The sequence below is a fragment of the Equus quagga genome, chromosome 3 (assembly GCF_021613505.1).
Source record: "Equus quagga isolate Etosha38 chromosome 3, UCLA_HA_Equagga_1.0, whole genome shotgun sequence".
In the NCBI taxonomy this organism is placed as follows: domain Eukaryota; kingdom Metazoa; phylum Chordata; class Mammalia; order Perissodactyla; family Equidae; genus Equus; species Equus quagga.
Genome location: NC_060269.1, coordinates 106,008,360 through 106,024,642, shown reverse-complemented (window position 1 = coordinate 106,024,642; position 16,283 = coordinate 106,008,360). Strand labels below are relative to the sequence as shown.

The window sequence follows — 16,283 nt, the reverse complement described above, 5'->3', positions numbered from 1 at the left end:
GCAGAAGTTAAAAAAAAAAAAAAAATGTGGTGAAATTAGATTCGGTTCTTACAGCTCCCCTCAGGAAATAAATTCATGCCTTTCACCCATATTTCACAGCACAAAACTAGTTACTTCAGACAAGTAGGCAAGTTTAATACTACCCTGTTTCTGTGTGAAAGCCAGCAAAAACCCCTTAATAAACAACGCTAATATTTACCAGAGTCTACCTTTCTGATCATCAAATATTTGGTCCTTTGCCTTTTACATTTTCAAAATACACACATTGTGTCTTCATGGAAGCAAAATTCCTAACAGTCATGATATCAGTCTCAAAATCCAAGTTCACTGAATGACGTGAGGTATTTTGTATCTATTTAACCCAGAGGTCTATGAGCTAAAAGACAAGCTATCTGCTCTCCTAGAGCCCACCTCCAGCCCATGGATGTTTGGGGAACCAACAATGATTTTAAGGCTCATAAATTCAGAGTCTCCAAAACGTTTAAAATTTTATTTTATTATCTAGAATATTCTAGAAGACCATAAAGCCAGGCACTAGTCCCATCTTTTCTCTGCATCTTTAGTAAGAATATACCATGCATGTTATTTTGCTTTCTTGACAGATATAGACACAGATATAAATATATAGATATAATGTTGCATATACTATATATTTCAAACATTATTACATATATATATAGCAATTGGAAAATTTAGGTTCCTTCAGGGTGAGGGGATAGGATATAAAATATAATTCAGTTTCTCTCCTTCACACAAGATATAGGCTTTCCACCCTTGATAAGGACATTAGTTTCCTGGGCACATGAGAGAAATAAAAATGGACAGCTCATCAGATGTTAAATAAACGTAAGATCAACTATTTTGTTGCATGAATTATAAAGTTACCTCCAACACCAATGTCACTTGCTAAGTACAGTCTCCATAAAATGAATGCAAATAATAATCAAACCTCCTTCCCCCCCGCATGTGGCAGGTAGCCTAGCCTCTGTTCCTCGTGGTTTAGAAATGGTAACAAACAGGCATGATAACAGCATCATTCTCCTCATTGTTATGCTAGTAACATTTTTAAATAACTTTTATTGATCTCTTTCAAAAGTAGAAAAATTAATCTCTAGTAGTTGTGCAGGACATAAGTGTCCAGAGTGCATTCATCTCACAGCCTTAAATGCAGAAAAGGTAACCATAGAGTTGATAGTCCCAATTAAGACAGTTTTAAATGGAAAAAAAGTGTTATCAATAAATGTGACAGGAAACAGAGATAAAAACATGACACAGATAAGGAGTTCCTCCTCTGCTCTTCTGAACATAAAGTGTGCTAATATAACTACTATGGACCTCTAAAGAAATTAAATGTTACTATATCCTGTAAATTCGATCAGTTTCAATGCTTGATATATACTATATACTATCATCTATTACTTTGATATGGACTAGAATTTTTCATCACTAAAATGAGTTTGCTAGCTGGTTTTACGTTTTAATTAAGTTATTTGTCTCATTTTTATTTTAAGTTAATACATGATATAGAAATAGCATTGGATACCATTAAGAATAATGCTAGCAGTCATAACTAACATCACTGAGTGCTTAAGAGTCCAGCACTATTCCAAGAGCTTTACCTTTACTAAATAATTTAATTCACACACCATACTGAAGATATATTATTATCTTCATTTTATGGAAGAGAAAACTCTGACTCAGCCTGCTTAAGTAATTTACCCAAGTCACACAGCCAATAAGCTACAAGGATGGACTTTGAACTCAAATAGCCTGGTTCAAACCTTATACAACAGCCAAGCTACATCATATAGTGGGAGGGAGAAAAAAGGGGAGATGGGAGGTAGAGGAAAAATTTGTTGAGTATTTACCATATAGCAGGAAATACTTTAGAATCTATACAAAGAGTCACTTGACCATTATAAACAATCTTATGAAGTACGTATCAGTGAGCCTGTTTAAAAGAGGAAATTGCATCCATGAAATATAAATGTCTCTCTAAAGGTACACAGCTGGTGTTAACTAAATGGATAAAAAATGTTTACAAAGTCTTCACTGTCTGGATATGTCTTGCTGCTCATAATATCTATTCCAAGCATTATATCTTAGATCTTAACACAAACTTGATCATTGTAATAAAATACAAATCAATCATTACGTAAAGGATCCAAGCTAAACAAATATGATATGATAAATAAGTATGAGAGTTTGTTGTTTGATTCAAAAATATTAAGTGAGCTCCAACTATGCACCAGCAACTTTTCTATGTACTATGCATAAAGGAGTGGGAACACACACACACGCGCATGCACAAAATTTTACTCTGTTTTAAAATAATAGCCAGCACTTATATAATGTCTTCTATGTACCAAGTGCTCTTCTAAACAGTTAATTCGTTTAATACTCCCAACAACCCAGAGTTAAGTATTGTTATCATCCCCAGCTGACAACGTGGAAACTGATGCGCTTAGCTGTTGGGATCTGTACTCTGTCACACAGACAATAGGCAGCAGAGCTGAGTTAAATACGAGCAGTCTTCTACCTGAATCCCACTTTCTAAAATACTAAAGCACACACTGAATTGATATTCTAGAAGAAATGAGACAGACAATAAAGAAATATATATATTATATATCTGAGGGTAAGTTCAAAGAAGAAAATATAAAGGAAGGAAGAGATCAGAATGATGGAGAGAAGTATGATTCTGATAGGAAGGTAAAGATATATGAGCACAGGCCTCAGCTAGGGACCTAACTATGCAGATATCTTGAAGAAGATTCTTCTAGACAGAAGTACCATCAGGGATGGAGACCCTGAGGGATCACCACATCAAGAGTGTCTGGGAAACAGCAAGCAGGCCAGTGTGCTTGGAGCAGAGCGAGTTGGAGACAGAGGGGTTAAAGACATGACCAGAGCGATGAGGGTGTGGAAATAACACATAAACTTTTAGAATGTGGAAGAGAAGCTAGGATTTTCTCCTGAGTAAGGTGTATAGCTTTTGGAGGGTTTTGATCAGAGGAGTGACATGATATAGTTCAGGTTTTAAAAGAATCAGTCAGGCTTCTGTAAATTGAACAGACTGCAGGTAACAATTAAAATGATAATGCAATAACAAAACCATTTCACCTGTAATAACAAATTTTGAATTCTATTTCACCTGGTGATATTGTGGAACTTATATGTGCTTGTACCTACATCTGAGAGGAACTATAGTATGTTTATTCTGTTTTGCTACATATACTGTGGGTGTTCAGGGAAGGCTCGTAGATCAGTTGGTATGTTAGAAGTGATGGTGCTTTAAACTAGGATGGTAATAGTTCAGTGCAGAGATATACTGAGTCTAGAATAAAATGATTTATTGATTGATTGGATGTAGTACAAACAGAACGAGATTCTGGAAAGCCAGCAGCTTGATGAACTATCTAAGGTGAGACTTTCTCCACTAACTGACTAAAGAATTAGCTCCACAGGTGAATTCTCTACTGATGGGACACTTTGACCTCTTGCAATCACCTACTGAGTCTTGGCCTTTTCAACCTCCCAAATGAGTAACTGTGAGGCAATAGCATGGGCAGACCTGAAAAAACTTGCACATTCTATCACAGATACATTATGTGTTATAGAACTCCACACATTGGCCCCTCCTTTTAGGACCGACGAGATGGCGAGTGGTGCGAGAAATTAGAAAACATCTAATCAGACAGAAGGGAAATGGGTGTTTTTGTGTAGGGAAACAAAGCTAAACTTGGACTCCAGATTTTTCTCTAGTATAGCACAGGATAGTGTCAAGAACAGTTAGTTTGAAAATTAGTTATTCTAGCCAAATTGTACTTACATACTTAAGCTATGACATACATGGACCAATAACTTACATTAGAAGGATTCTATTACCAACAAAGGCCTAAGAAAAGATCATGTGTATACAATGCCAGAAATGCTGATTGAAAAGTAAAAGTGAATAAGAAAATTTCTGGATCTATTTTTTATAATTATAAAAAAACCTATTTCATTTTTTCTTCCCACTTTGAAATGAAGCAGATTTGATTTTAGCAATCAGCTGCTCAGGGTTGTAGCTGTTTCTGCTGTTTATGTTTTTCTTACCATATCAAGAGTTAAAAGAACTCTACATAAAATAGCTCTTAACGTACAGGTGATTTCTCAGAAATTTTAGAATGACAGATTTTTGAAATTTTCCCATCTGTAAAAAAAGAGTAGCATATCATCTGAAAGATTGCCTCAGGATTCTGTGTTAAAGTCCTGATTAAATTAAATTCAGATTATAACAGAATTTTATTAAATGAAATTTATGAAAAGAAGATAATACATCAATTTTCAGTGGCGCACAGACCAGTATTGACAAATAAAGGACTCAGACAGCCAGTAATTCACCAAATGTTTGCCAAAAGAAATCGCTAATTACAGTTTGATTTTTAAAAAATCATATAACAGTAATTACAAAGTTAGAAACATTCAAACATGAAGTAATATTAAATGTTTATTTTGGAGACAGTAAAAATGTGTAACGAGAAAACTTAAACTCTATAAGAAAAAGGACAGGTAATAATTCATTCTTTTCCCAAAATTTTCTAAGAATGTTGAGTTTATAAGAAGGCAGAGGTACAGCATGCTTTGATTTAAGAGTAAGATTGGGGGCCGGCTCCATGGCCGAGTGGTTAAGTTCGCGTGCTCCGCTGCAGCGGCCCAGGGTTCGGATCCTGGGCGCGGACATGGACCACGTTGAGGCAGCATCAAACATCCCACAACTAGAAGGACCTGCAACTAAGATATACAACTATGTACTGGGGCGGGGTTTGGGAAATAAAGCAGAAAAAACAAAAAAAGGAAGATTGGCAACAGTTGTTAGCCCAGGTGCCAATCTTTAAAAAAAAAAAAAAAAAGAGTAAGATCAATTCTCAAATAAAATATCTGTTATCTAGACGTAGTAGGTAGTTCCTAATAAATCTATCTAAAAGAGAACTCACTTCTCATAGGAAAATACATGAGGGCGGCATTCACAGGCTTTATACGGTGACAGACTCGTGGGTTCAGGTTACTCAGTTGAATCCCAGCAGATCAACAGGGATTGAAAATTACTTGATGACTGGAGTTTAAAAATCAACTAATAAAATATAATATACGAATGGTACAGAGCCTGAAAAGTTTGCACATTTGAAACTCTTAAGTGGGAAGGGAATTCATCTTTACCTTCCTTCCTAAATTCTCCAGAGGGGCTTCCAGACCAAAATGCCTTCAGTCAAAACCTGGAAGGCCGAGGATGTAAGACATTTAGAGGAGATAATTTCTACTTTAGGAGATTGCCCTTTCCTGTTAGAGATCCCCCTTGATGATCCTTCAGTGTGCTGGGACTGTTTGTAACTGGAAGAGATTTCTAAAGCTGCTCTCAATTTCTTCAGCAGAAAAGAAAATCATCCACTTGGGCTCAGTTGGCACCTCGTTCATGACTTCTTCAAGCTTTTATTATATTATCTGCGTTGGACTATTTATATGTGATTATTCATCACAATGCTGTGAACATCTGAAGAGGAGGGAGCATATTTTGTTTGTTTTTTTCTGGTTTTCATGCTGGTGTTCCCATTGTCTATAACCGTGCCAACAACTGGAAGATTGGTATTCTTCAATGAAAAAACAAGCTGGAGAGAAGGAAAGAAGGAAGGAAGGAGGGAGGGAAAAGGAAGGCAGCTGATCTTCTAGGATTGTGCCCCTGCAAGATATTCTCAAAGGTACTTGATAAGAATCACTGCAAAGCTTTTTAAGGGAAATATCACCTTCAAACGATGATTGCTGATAAGCCTTTGAGCTCTTCTCAGGTAGCCAAGAAAAAAGCATAGTTTTCACAGCAGAAAGTAAGATGTAATATAAATATATGTAAATCCATGCATAGTTTAGGACTGTATGGAGCTTAGATGCCATATCATTGCACAAATTCTAGCAAAAGTATAAATTTTACCACTACTCTACTTCTAATAATGCTAACTTAAGACCTCAGGGAGCACAAATTTGTACCCACAAACATATGGTATGAGGATATTAAGAGCCTTAATGTAGATATAAATATCAGTTTCCACTTGCTGCAATATTGCTCCTTCAGACCTCTTTCCCTGAAGCTTTTACATAATTCAAAATATAAAATAACAGAATGTTTATTTCTTAACGTTGACTTAAATTACCGCTCGTGTTAAATCCTAATATTATGAGGAATAGGCTCAGGAAAGAAAGTTGTCACTAGAAAACTTTGAGCACTCAGGTCAGTAAAAGGAACAATGACAAAAAACTTGCATTATATGTAAGTACACACTAAGATCACAGCAGCAAGTCAGGTAATGATTTTGACAGTTCTTTGTCAGATTACCAAAAAACAGCAATAAAATGTTGATCATGACAAAATATAAGCCAATAATACAATTTTCCTTTAATTTCTAGAAAAAAGAATCAAACAAAAGCACGAAAAGGGTGAATGGAAACTTTTTCCCAGAAATATATTATGTAAGCACACTCTATCTTTTTTGTTTGAACTGTTAGATCATGAAAGAACTAAGAATTCCTACATCGTGAACTTTTTAAAACCATTAGTACAGCATGCACATCTGTAGGTTTTGTCAAGAGTTTGGCTAAGCTACACCATGGTATTGCTTTTTGCCTGGAATCAAACATCAGTTTTGTTTGACCAGGTGGCCTGCAGTAACCCTAAACTGACACTAGCCCCTCATGCAGCACATGCCGTAAATAGCATCAACAGTCACAAGTAAATGCACGTTCCTGATATGACTTCCACAACAGCCCTTGTGATCAACAGTCTCCCTTGCCTCCCAGTGCCTTTCTCCTTGTGTGCACCTTCAGTAAGAACCACGTGGGGCTTACCAAACCCCTCTCTTTTGGTTTAAACTGACGAATCAGGCCTTAGACTGGGAAACCCACCACACTCTATCCATGGACCCTGACAGAGACATGTGCCCCAGGTGCCTTCGTTTTATAGTTCTTTAATATATTTAATTGATTTGAGAATTTCCATGCTATTAATAATTTGTAAATTTTAATTTGTTAGCTCTATCTTGCTTAATCAAGGCTCTGGGCCATAGTCATTTCCTTACAGAAATTCCTTATGGAACATCACATTTATTCAGGTGCCTACAATGAGATAACTTGTACCAATAAAATATAAGGGAAAAGAACACAAGGACATTGCCCAGTGTCACAAGCTGGTTAAGTGTGAGAGGTGGCTGAGTATCTTCAAAGCCTGAGCAGATCCATGATATCAGGTTGCCTCCCAAATATGGCGGTCTTGAACGGGCTCACAAAAGATTCGCTTCTCAGTTTTACTGAATTCTCTGTCTTCAGTCTTTCTACTATCCATTCCATCTTCCACATGGATGCAAATTTAATTTTTGGAAAGGCAGATCAGGAAATATTACCCCCCTAATTTGAAAGAAAGGAAAAAGTCCAGATGCCTTAGCAAGGCACCTAGGCCCTCTATCATCGGTCCCAACCGTACCACCTATTCTGTTTGCTCCATTGTGCAATGTCACTCCCTAGACTTGATCACACTAGCCCAGAAACCTTGCTACTGATCTCTTCCTCAATGTTCTTTCTTTGACTTCTGTGGTGTAACATTTCTCATATTTCTTCTATCTCTCTGGAAACTTCTCCTTATTTTCCTTTTCTATCTCCCCTTTCTGTAAGACCTTTACATGTTGGAATTTCTCAGCCTTCTGTAGTTGGTTCTTTTTTCTTCTTATGCATCATATTATTATTTCCAAATTTTATCTTTCCTACTCTGAGAGTTCAAGGAACTCCTATATGTTTTCAATTCCCATATCAAAATACTTAGCCATGGTGACTCTCCTCAGCTCTATGTCTTCATACCCAGATGCCTACTGGTTATCTCTATTTATATATCTCACAAATATATCTAATTTAAAATGAATAAAACTGAGTGCTTCTTCCAACCTGCCTCTCTCCTTGTCTTCACCAAAAATAAGAAGGCAAACAAAAACGCCACAAAAATGATTCAGTAAATTATACCATCCTCAAGATCTGGAGTTGTTTCTACAATTTGACATCATACTTGTGTTCTCCCTTTCCCTCAACTCTGGCAACCAAACATGTCTTGTTGTTTCTGTCGCCTAATTGTCTATCATATCCCTCTACTTAACTTCATCCTACTCACTATCCAGGCCACATATAAAGATCATTTCTCTAGGAAGCTTTCTTTTTCCACAGATTAAGATATCTCCCTTTGTTTGCCACTCCAAATTACCCTCTTTTACCTCTCACTATGTAGATATCTTTGCACCTAAAATTACTTCTACACCGTCTTCCACAGGAGAGGATAAAATCTATGAAGATCAAAATTGCATCTGTTTGAGTTCATGCATTATCTCAAACACCTAATGGGGCACTGGACAAATATCTATTGAATTAATAAATACTTGATTGTGACACTATAAAATGTCAAAATAGAGAGTTGGAGAACCACTGAATCTGGTAAATTTAAACTCTTCTCTTTCTAGACGCATCCTTTAAAACTTATTCATCTATGTTGACCTTCTAAATGGAGTATAATTGCTTCTCATATATTAGGAGATAGAATAACTTCTTTATCGCTTAACCATAAACAAAAACAGTTTTCTTACATGGTGATATATTTGGAAAATGGAAAAATATAGACAAAAATTCTATATTTGTTTTGTAAATGGTATTCGTGAATAGTTTTCTAGAGTATAATTTTTTCTCTACTATTACACTAATGCAATGCTTATATATCCACTGGCATCTTTTATGGTATATCGTGGTATGAGTAACCAGTGTATATTATTTGGAGTATGAGTTGAATATAGAATGCTAGAAACTGATGCTACAAAGATGATTCCTGTGACTATGCTTTCTAATTCTAATTCTTCCTAATCATTTTAGAAAAGGATAATAATGACTATTACCAAAAATGCCTAAATTTTTGCAATCATAATAGAAAAGTATTAATTCAATTATTTTCCCACTTCAGCAGAATAATAATATTTTTAATGTTTTGCCACTACCTAAAATATAATATTCATTTACAGAAAACTAGCCATGTCGCAAATGTGGTGCTACCTTCTACATAGAAAAAATATAAAATCTTTAGATATTCCTTAGAGGTAGATATTTACTCTACTTTGATTTATATTTATCCTTCTTGGGAAACCAAGAATTGGAGTAGTTAAGTAACATATTAAGATGACAAAGCATTAATAATTCGCAAATCTCAACTGCATACACAAATATGTCAGACTTCAGAGCATAAACCATTGCACCACTTTGCCTCTCATGACATTGTATATTGGTTTAAGACAATAGGTATACCTTTTCTGAAAGAAATCTAAGTCAGGGGAGATAATATTAAACAAAGTACACTGATTGTTTTGGAATTATAACTGCATGCTGTGCTAAGGAATTCCCAAGTACATCCAAAGAATAGGGGTGGGCTTTGGGGCTCCTCTGTGTTCATTAAAAATGATCATATTAATTATCTCTTTTGGAAGGAACCATTCATCTCAATTTTGTATTTTTTAATGATGTAAACATTTTGAACACATTTTGTTCTTAATTTGTTAAAGGGACTTTAAAAATATTTTTAATTTCTACATTTGAGTGTTAACTAACGATATTGTATGTCTAGATATACAACATGGAAAGAGTGTTAAAGAGCTTTCCTTTGTCTCAAATGGAAGGGCATGTAGACATCCTTCAAAAACAGCACTTCTCTGGGCCAGCCCAGTGATGTAGTGATCAAGTTCGCGCACTTCGCTTAGGCAGCCCAAGTTTCACGAGTTCGGATACCAGGTGCAGACCTACACACCACTCATAAGGCCATGCTGTGACAGCATCCTGCGTATAAAGTAGAGGTAGATTGGCACAGATGTTTACTCATTGACAATCTTCCTCAAGCCAAAAGAGGAAGATTGCCAACAGATGTTAGCTCAAGGCCAATCTTCCTTACACACACATGCACAAAAATAGCACTTCTGTTCTGAAATACATTGTCTGTATGGGAAATCAGACATCCCAACCATGAAATTAAACAGAACATGAGAATTTTGGCTAATAGAAGTCATTAATATCCGTCAAGTGGTAGTGTATAATAGTTAAGAGCAAGACACAGAACGTATATTGGCTAGATTCAAACCTTGGTTCTAACATGCACTAAGTTCTTTATTTCAACTCTGTGCCACCATTTCTTCCTCTGTAAAGGGGAAGGATAATGACTGCTAAATCCTTTTACAGAAAAGGACAATAAGGAGGAGAGCTCTTGGACTTTGTCTAAGGAAAAGAAAATCAGTCAGATTTATACTGAAATTCTGGGCTTTCTGAATCCAAAGTTCTAAGTTTTCTATTATATCATGTTACATAATAAGAAATAGGAAGAAGAGGGCTCAGGAGGAAGGAAAGAAAAAAGGGACAGGGATGGGAGAAAGAGGTGAGGGACATAGGAGGAAAAGAGAAAATAAAAAAAAGAAAAGAAAGAGGAGGAAGAAGAAGAGTAATGGAACCAAAGGAAGATATTTCCATTTGCATATGCATGAAATTCTGAAAACTACCAGGAAGCCATTTTAAAGCAGAGCCATTCTCATTTTACAGATGAAGAGACTGAGGCATAAATATGCTAAGTAGCATCCTCAAGATAAAATATTAAAAGTAGCAATGTCAGAAATTAACAATTCTCAAAATTTAATACTGAAGTATTAAAAGTACAATTTTTATGCAGTTATATAATCCTGTATAATTCTCTCTACTGCTTTCTGGTGAAAACTGGTATTTTTACCATTAGAAGGATTGGAGAATTATTGAGTGCTTTCTTTTATTTGTAGGAAGTCTTTTGAAAGCTTTTGAGAGTTTTGACATAGAGTAAGTAAAACAATAGGAGAAAGAGGGCTCTTGAGGTCAAGTTCCTTGGAGAAAAGTCTAAAGAAAAAAGAATGGGATGATATTGGAAACACTTATCAACTCTAGCTTTAAGAGTTCTGGCCATGCTCTTGAATCATCTACTTATCACAAGATAAGCTTCTGACATTTTGTAAAATAGAAGTGAGACAAGGACAGTTAGCAACTAGAAATAATTCATTGTTAAATTTTTAAATTTATTTTTCCTATATATTTTTGATGTTCCAATAAATACTTAAGAATGATATTTAACAATATATTTTAAATCTGCTCTCCATTTTATCATTCGTTTAGTAGCATTATTTTAATCATTCATAGGAAATAAGTAAATTAGTTAAATAAATACTCTTCTATTTTCATTGTCTTCTTTATGAAAAGTTTGTTAGCTTTTGTAATCAGAATATCACTATCTGTTAATAAATTATACATGAATATGAAGTTAAATTCTGTACATCGTTGCTGGGAGCAAGCCAGGAGGAATTTGGGCATTCGGTGAAATGGTTTAATTAAATGTCTTTTTCTGTAAACACATTTACATTTATTCCAATGATAATTTGACTTAGAAAAAAATAAAAAGTATTTTCAAATATCATACTCCTCCACCCCAAAACTAGCACTCCTAAACATGAGTGCATTGTCAAATCCAGATACCTCTTAAACAAGCATCAAATTATTCAATACATATTAGTAAGCACTTTCTTTGGGCCAGGCACTATTCTAAATGTTGAAAATATGGGAGTGAAAAAAGCCCCAAATCCCTGATTTTGTGAAGCTGGCATTCTAGGGGTAGGCCAAATAATAAACAAAATGAAAAAGGTAATAAGTACTAGTGAAGAAATAGCACAAGGAAGGTTATTAAAGAAAATTGACAGATTTGGCAATTTTAAATAGGTAGTCAGGAAAAGTCCCAAGGAAAACGTGACTGTTAAGTAAAGACCTAAAGGAAAATGTTGACTGGTTGTGAGTGGGGAATGATACTATCTGACATGATTTAAGAGGCGAGTTCTGGTTGCTATCTAGGGAACATATTGAAGGTGCTAAGGACAAGAGCAGGAAAAATTGAGGAGTGCTAGCAGTAGAGGTGTTGAAAAAGTGTCAAAGTATGGATATATTTGAAGACATCACTGTGAAGATGGATTGTATGTGGGGTGTGAGATTAAAAGATGAGTCATGATGCGGCTGTTTGGCTTGAGCTATTGGAAAGATATAGTTGCCACTTAGTGACTTGGAAAACTCTGTGGAAAAATTTGGAGGGAAGACCAAGTGCTCAGTTTTAGATATACTAAGTTTGAGATGTCTAGTAAACATCCAAATAGATAGGTAGATGGATAGATACATACATAGATAGATAGCCAGAGAGATAGCTAGACAGTTAGTTAGATAGATACATACATACATACATACATAGATGTAGATAGATACATATATAGATAAATAGATAAAGGGATTTGCAATTTCAGAGGAAAACGATAAGCTGCAGTTACATGTTTATGAGTCATCGATAGGCATATGATACTTAAGGCTACAAGACTCAGTCAGGTAAATGAGTAAAGGTGGGGAGAAGTTCTGATGACAGAGTTGTTGACAATCCACACCTAATAAGTCAGATGATAAAGAAGAAGGAAGTAAGAGAAAAGGGGGAAGCCAATAAAGAAGGTTTAAAAAAAAATGTGTGTATAATCCTGGAGCTCAAATAACGAAAGTATTTTAAGGAAGAGGATGTGCTTAACAGTGCAAATATTGCTGATACACTGAGTATGATAAAGCATGAGAATTGACCTTTGGATTTAGCAGGGTTTTTACCACTGCCTCACTGGTGACCTCGGCAAGTTCGTATTCTGAGAAGTGATGGAGGCAAATGCCTGGATGGAGAGGGTTTAGGATAGAATGAGAAAAGAGAAGCGTGGACAGATGATATGAACATGATGAAAGCAATGAGAGAAATGGGACGGAAGCTGGAGAACATGATTCAATATATTTTCTTTAAGCCGAGGAATTTTCTCAATGTTTTGGTCTCATGAATCTCTTGAGTACGTACTTTGTCCACTGTGAATTTAAATTATTTTTAAATTTAATTTTAAATTAAATGTAATTGTAATTTATATTTAAACTATATGAACTAAATTAGATATATCTAGACGCAAACTCAATTTCTACCAGAGCTTAGCATATATTACTAAAATACGTACATCCCACTCTAGGTATTTGAAAATTTACATCTAACTTAAGCATTATAACAAATCATGTCAATGGATAGTTATCAAGAAGTCAAATTTAAATTCTGTGCGGATATCACAAAGTTCATCACATTTTTTTTTGAATGTTTATGCACATTAAATTTATCTCTCTGAAAGATTATTAAAACTAAAAAGATTATTTTGTCCCTATTATGTTTAAGATACTCTACAAAGCATGTTACACATATTATTTCTACTCCTACCACAAGCTCACAAAATAGATTTTAGTAACCTAAATTCTAAATAAAGGTCCTGGGGATCAGCAGCTCAGTGTCTTTCCTGTGCCTTGATAGATATGATTGATGTGGCAGGGGTTTGATCCAGATATGCTTGGTTCCAAAGTACATGACCTTTAACTTTTACTACTTAACAACACAGTACTTACTGAAAGACAGGGACGAAGTCATAAGCAACACTGCTTTTGTAGACCAGGTGTAGCCAAGTGCAGTGAAAGGCACTTAACATGACCTTACTGCTAATATAGCTGTTAATTTGTCTAAGAAAAACAATATCTTCAACAAGAAACAAAAGCAATTTTTTCATGTTTACAAATTTGCACAGCTAGGAATCGTGAAACAAAAAAAAAGTAAAGTAATTGGTGTTTTGTTCTTTTAGAAATCTTGCCATCATTATGAGACAATTTCTCAAATTACAAAACTGAAACAAGACAAAACAAAATTCAGTTTCAATGACAAGTCAAATATTTGGATGTAGTAAACTGCACACCACAGGGTGTGGATTATGCAATGAAGGCTGGCGAGGAATCCGACTTAATCCCCTACTGAGCCTTTGAGTTTCCCTAAGGGTTTGCCACTGGAGATGCAAACACCAGGACTCTTAGAGTTCAAATATGAGATTCCTAAACAAAATTCTTATCTCTAAATAATGTTGGCTTTCTGCATGCTTAAACTTTTCACCATTTAACTAGAAATGTAAACATGGAAATGTAAAGCTCCATGTCTTAGCTTCACATAAAATCTTAATAACAGAAAATTTAAATGTATGAGGAAAATAATTAGGAGCCCACCAGTTCCTCATTACTTTAAGGTGGATTTTGTGTCAAGGTTTAGACACATATAAAAAAGAACACAATAACCAGTCTCATTTTGGTATCTTGGTTTTTAGAAGTCCTTGACCAATTTAATATCCATTCCCTCCATTGCCTTTTTCCCCTTGATTTAATTATATTTTTCTTATAAGTTTTGAGTTTTTGATATGGAGATACTGCAAACATCAGTAACTTCTGAATAACTTTATCTTTTTTTTTAGATTTGTCTTATTCTTGTCTGATATAAAAAATACAAAAACTTTATTGAGACACTAAAATAGAGGTAAGTTATAATACGCATGAAATTCATAAGCTAAAATTCTATTATATGTAATAAATATTCATCATTTATATATGGCCCAAGTGATGCTATAGAAAAAGAATATGATTTAGAGTCGCATGGAAATGATTTTGAATCTCTTATATTTCACCTTGACCTGTATAAACTTCTTAAAGTTTTTCTATCTTTCATTTTTCATCTGTAAATAAAAGTTAATATCACCCAACCAATAGGCTGGTCATAGCATTATAATTACTAAATAAGAAAGTATATATGACCTTGGCAATTAAAAGCAGGAAACAATTTCTTCTCTTTCCTTCTTATCTAGAATCACAGTGAAAGTATAGTTAAATAGAATCAGTGATTAAATTTTATTTTTAGAGCAACAGCAAAAAACTTATTTAACTAGTCTGTAAAGTAAAATAAATCAAGATTTATTTTTATTAAAAATATCAATCTTTCTGATAACAAATTAACCACTGGTGTATTTTTAAACTTTTGAGAAACTGAAAATGTTTGGAATGTTGTACATGCATATGTATATCTACAGTGTACACATATATTTGTGGGTTAATTTTCCAGCCTAGGAAGTATATATTTTATCTTTTCTTAGTGAAACATCTGTGATATGAATATACATGGGTAACATATTAAGCAAGACACTCTTTTTAGGACCTTGAACACCGTTGTTTTGAAATAAGTAAACTTTTCATAGAAAGTGAGATGTGCATTTTTTAAGATAATTAAATCAATTCTAAATAATTTGTAAATGACTAAGTTTTATCATATACACTAAGTATAATTTTTCATAACAGTGGCTTTTGCTTACTATTTTCTATAAACACTATTAAAACTCTATGATAATTTGAACATGCAATGAAGTGCATGAAGAGAAAAACCTAGAGACCTTTTGTCATGTAGGCTGAGATGCTGAGCCCAGGAAATTTTACCTCCTGACCAGGGTAAATGTCAGCAGGATATCCAGAACCTAATAATTATTAGCTACCATTTAAATTGAGTATGAAAGATGCAATGAATATCTACTACTGAAATGAAGCATAAAGTATCTATTCTACTCATCGTAAAATTAACAATAAACACTGGAAGATCTTTTAGTAAAGGTTTGTCAACATTTAATGAAGTGATCAATGATCTTTGGGTCAGATAAGAGAAATTGAAAGAAATAAATGAAACTCACCTTATCCACAATACATATCTGCTTTCTTGTGTGAGCATCAAGTATTTCAACCTCAAAGTGAGCAGTCTTTGAATGTTTAACTGCTGGAATTGATTTGAGAGGCCCTGCTGAGAGTATAAGTTGCGACAAAAAGTGAAAATTTCTCATATCATTCTTCAGTGTGGACCGTGTGGCTCCATGGGAAGATAATTCTTTCTTGCGTTCTGAAGCAAGGGACTTGTGCCTTTTGAACATTGTGTGAACTACCAGGAGAATCTCTCATGTCAACAGGAGACACTTGCAAGTGTGTTCCCTTTGCACCAGTTAAATACTGCTGGTGAAACCCAGAAAGGTCAAGTGGCATGCCATTCCAAGAGTTCGGTTTTATTTAGCAGGCTTGAAAACAATGACTGATCTTATTTCTATATATAACATGCTATTGTGAATTGCTGCAATGAAGATTATTTTACCAGCGCTCGAATTATTTCTTGCTTTCTCCTTTTTTCTCTGCTTGTTAATATGACCGCTAGTATCAGAAATTCCAAGGAAAGAAAAGAATTGATAGAATTTTCATTATCTCTGAATTCTGGATGCACAAGTCTTTAAACC

General features: G+C 34.7%; 1 protein-coding gene across 1 annotated transcript in view; it reads right to left on the bottom strand.

The window, feature by feature from the left end:
* Nucleotides 1-15,977, bottom strand: part of TECRL (trans-2,3-enoyl-CoA reductase like) — an 88,701-nt gene extending 72,724 nt beyond the window's left edge. Inside the window, exon 1 of the mRNA XM_046655796.1 lies at nt 15,696-15,977. Coding sequence (XP_046511752.1) covers nt 15,696-15,929 — 234 coding nt within the window. The 5' untranslated portion in view covers nt 15,930-15,977. The remainder of the gene's footprint in view (nt 1-15,695) is intronic.
* Nucleotides 15,978-16,283: the final 306 nt, after the last annotated feature.